Source organism: Emys orbicularis, chromosome 20, assembly GCF_028017835.1.
Source record: "Emys orbicularis isolate rEmyOrb1 chromosome 20, rEmyOrb1.hap1, whole genome shotgun sequence".
Classification (NCBI taxonomy): Eukaryota; Metazoa; Chordata; order Testudines; family Emydidae; genus Emys; species Emys orbicularis.
In genome coordinates, this window is record NC_088702.1 from 21,264,639 (window position 1) to 21,269,222 (window position 4,584).

At 41.8% G+C, this 4,584-nt stretch overlaps 1 protein-coding gene across 1 annotated transcript; it reads right to left on the reverse strand.

Moving 5' to 3' along the window:
• Window positions 1–3,419: 3,419 nt before the first annotated feature.
• Window positions 3,420–4,286, reverse strand: LOC135892572 (chemerin-like receptor 1). The gene has a single exon (XM_065420370.1). It carries the CDS (start codon window positions 4,284–4,286, stop codon window positions 3,420–3,422), a length of 867 nt encoding a protein of 288 aa, XP_065276442.1.
• Window positions 4,287–4,584: the final 298 nt, after the last annotated feature.

The window sequence follows — 4,584 nt, forward strand, 5'->3', positions numbered from 1 at the left end:
TACTCCATTGGCTTCCAAAACAGAGCTGGATAGTTCTGGTTTTCTAAAACTTTTGGTGAAGTTTTGTAGCATCGTCAACTCTTTCAATTTTGTAGTGGCATTCTCCATGCTTGTCCTTTTCCTCCAAGCCCCAGATCCTGGAATCAGATGATTAGGTGGGAATTTCCGCTTTCGTTTCTTTTTTTTTTTTTTTTTTAGGTAAGTTTCCAGCCTTCATTGTTGCAGAGAAAAGTTTGACATACCTCTCCCCCCCCCAAAAAAATACAGCAAAAAAGAAGAACCCAAATGTCTTTCTTTTCAAACCAATCTCATGTGTTAGGTTGTGGCTCATGAGGTTTGAAGGCTCAGGTTTAGCAAAGAAGACACAGGACTAGATTTTAAAAAGTGGCTAAGGGAGTTAGGTGCCAAATTCCCATTAAGTTCAGGAGTTAAGCAACTAACTCACATAGGTGCTTTTGAAAATCTCACCAGTAGAAGCCTATGTCGATTCAATTACATCACATAATGGGAGACAGCTAAAAATTGACATTTAAGTTCTTATATAAAAATGCTAGAAGTCTAAATAATAAGATGGGTGAACCTGAGTGCCACGTATGAAATGAGAACATCAACATAACATGCATGACAGAAACTTAGTGGAATGAGGATTATCAATGGGACACAGAAATACCAGGGTACACAATATATAGGAAGGATAGAAAAGGTCGTGATGGTGGGGAAGTGGCACTCTATGTAAAAGAAAGCATGGAGTCATATGAAGAAAAACCTTAAATGAACCAAACTGTACCATAGAATCTCAATGGAGAATAATTCCATGCCCGAAAAATAAGAATACAGAGTAGGGATATATTGCCGACCACCTGACCAGGATGGTGAAAGAGACTGTGAAATATTCTGGAAGATTAGAGAAGCTATTAAAATTTTAAAAACTCAATAATAATGGGGGATTTCAACTCTCCCTATATTGACTGGACATATGTCACTTCAGGACAAGATGCAGAGATAGAGATTCTTGACACCTTAAATGAATGCTTCAAAGAGCAGCTAGTCCTCGAACCCACCAGGGGTGAACCAATTCTTTATTTAGTCCTAAGTGGAGCACAGGTTCTGGTCCAAGCGTGAATATAACTGAAGTGCTTGGTAATAGCAAGCATAATATAATGAAATTTAACATCCCTGTGGTGGGGGAAACATCACAGCAGCCCACCACGATAGCATTTAATTTCAGAAAAGAGAATGACACAAAAATGAAGAAGTTAGTAAAAAAGAAATGAAAAGCTACAGTACCAAAAGAGAAATCCCTGCAAGCTGTATGGAAACTTTGAAAAAACACCATAATAGAGGCTCAACTTAAATTTATACCCCAAATTAAAAAAACCTAGTAAGGGAACCAAAAAAGTGCCACCATGGGTAAACAACAAAGTAAAGAAGCTTTGAGAGGCAAAAAGGTATCTTTAAAAAAGTGGAAGTTAAATCCTATTCAGGAAAATAGTTTGGGGCATAAACTCTCTCAAAAGAAGTGTAAAACTATAATTAGAAAGACCAAATTTTTTTTTAAAGAACAGCTAACCAAAGACGCAAAAAGTAATATGAAAAAAAAAAAAAAGTAAGTTCATCAGAAGCAGGAAGTTCCCTCACTGAAGACTCTTAAGCAAAGTAAGCTGTTGTGAGGTTAGGGGGAAAGTCCTCCCATATATCAATAACTGTTTAAATGATAGGAAACAAGGGTAGGAATAAATGGTCAGTATTCAGAATGGAGACAGTTAAATAGCGATGTATCCCAGGAGTCTGTACTGGGACCAGTACTCTTCAACTTATACATAAACAATCTGGAAAAAGAGGTAAACAGTGAGGTGGCAACATTTTCATATTATACAAAACTACTCAAGATAGTTAAGTCCAAAGCAGACTGCGAGGAGTTACAAAGGGTTGTCACAAACTGGGTGACTGGGCAACAAAATGGCAGGTGAAATTCAATATTGATACATTGGAAACCATAATCCCAACTATACATATAAAATCATGGGGTCTAAATTTGCTGTTACCACTTAAGAAAGAGATCTTGGAGTCATTGTGGATAGTTCTCTGAACACATCCACTCAATGTGCAGTGGCAGTCAAAAAAGCGAACAGAATGTTGGGAGTCATTAAGAAAGGGATAGATAATAAGACTGAAAATATCATATTACCTCTATAAAAATCCATGGTATGCCCACATCTTGAATACTGCGTGTACATGTGGTCACCCCATCTCAAAAATGATATATTGGAATTGGAAAAGGGCTACAAAAATGATTAGGGGTATGGGACAGCTTCCATAGGAGGAGAGATAAAGAAGACTTTTCAGCTTAGAAAAGAGACGACTATGGGGGGATATGATAGAGCTCTATAAAATCCTGACTGATGTGGAGAAAGTGAAAAAGGAAGTGTTATTTACTCCTTCCCATTACACAAGAACTAGGGGTCACCAAATGAAATGAATAGCCAGCAGGTTTAAAAGAAATAAAAGGAAGTATAGAAACAAATAAAAGGAAGTATTTCTGCACACAACGCAGAATCAGATTGTGCAACTCTTTCTCAGGGTTATATTATGCTGTGTTCTCATTGACTCACTGCGAGGTTCCTAAGGGCCTAAACACTTTTAAAAATAGGATTTAGACCCTTTTGCAAATGTTACCCTTTTTTTCAACAAACACAGGAAAAAAAGCTCCACTGGGAGCAAAGATGACATGATGAGAAGCGTAATGACACAAAGACGTAGAAAAGGACAGACCATAAAAAACCTAATTCTCCAAAATAATCTAAAAATGAGAAAAAACAAATATCCATATATTTTGTAAAAATGGCAGATTCATGCATTCCAAGGCTGGAAGGGACGAGTGTGATCATCTTGTCTGACCTCCCGGGTCACACGGGCCAGAGAACTACCCCAAAACAATTCCTAGAGCAGAGCTTTTAGACAAACATCCCAGCTTGATTTAACATTGCCAGTGATGGAGGATCCACCACGACCCTTGGGAAATTGCTCCAATGGTCAGTTACTCTGACCATTAAAAATTGAGACCTCATTTCCAGTCTGAATTTGTCTAGGTTCAACTTCTCTTCACTGGATCATGTTAAACCTTCCTCTTCTAGACTGAAGATCCCATTATGAAATATTTGTTCCCCAGGTAGGTACTTTGAGACTGTGATAAAGTCACCCCTTCACCTTCTCTTTGTTAAGCTAAATAGATTGCACTCCTTGAGTTTCTCACTGTAACGCAGGTTTTCTAATCCAGTAATCATTCTCGTTGCTCTTCTATGAATCAGGCCAAAAAAGTCATTTGCGAAAAATAAGAATTTTGGGATCGAGAGGAAGTTACATGTCCCAGTGAACAGAATTCTTTCTCCATGCAAATATCAACAATTCCGTCCATTCCCCTATCCAACCAGCTCTGACCCCAACTTGTCGGTGGTTTGGGAGTTGCGTGCACATTGCTGGTACCTCAGAAACTCTTCCTCCATAGTGAGATACAAGATGGGGTTGAGGCAGCTGCTGAAATATGTCAGGACATAAGCAAAAGCCCTTCCTCTGTTCAAAAGAGACAGAGGGTAATTAGCTGACATCAACAAGAAGAAGAAGACGTGATACGGCAGCCAGCAGAGGAAAAAGGTCGGGATCAAACCAAGAAGGATCTTGAGTGGCTTGGTGGACTGGATCAGCCTGTTCCTTCTCAGCTTGGCAGCTAGAACAATGTAGAATGTTGGGATCAAGCTCAAGGCTAATGGGATCAGAAACCCGACCAGGAACTGGATTGCAATGGCGGCCTTCACCCTCCGTTCATCCCCTCGGAAATTCAGGCTGGTGCTGGCAGGTGAGAGGAGGGATTCCCAGAGATCACCATACCGCAAGCTGAACCCAAGAGACAGGGCCCACATGCCCAAACCCATAATGAAAGCTAACGGTGGCGTGCGGTGGTTCCGGGCCCACTCAGGGTGTGCCACGAGGATGCAGCGATCGACACCGATGGTGGTGAGGAAGAAGGCGCTGGAGAACATGTGGAAGGAGGTGATGGTGCTGCTCAGCATGTTGGCCCCATTTAAGTCCAGAATGAAGAAGGAGGTGAATCTGAGGGGCAGGAAGATGATGAAGATGAAATCGGATAGGGCCCGGTTCCAGAACCACACGGCACTGGCTGTCCTCTCCACATGGCAGCTGGCAACAAAGAGGATGTAGCCGTTCAATGCCACCCCGGCGAGGAAGGCCATGCCACACAGCACCAGGAAAGGAACTTGGAGGTACTCCATTCTTGGAAGAGGTACAGTCACAATATCCCCTCCTTCTCCTCACGGCTCGGCTTGGGCAGCGCAGACCTTGTGCTGAGCAAAGGAAGGAAGAGCAATGAAAAGGGCTCCAGGAGATAACACAGACAGAGAGAGACAGCCACAGAGTTTATTATCTCCTCAGAGTTTAAAAACTCCCCAGATTCTGACCTCTGACAACAGGCTCAGCAAATAATTTCAACCGGTTCTAACCAGAGCAGATGAGGGGAGGCGATGGGGGCCGCTGGAAGGGGGAAGATCCGGGGGCAGTGGTGTGGAGGCA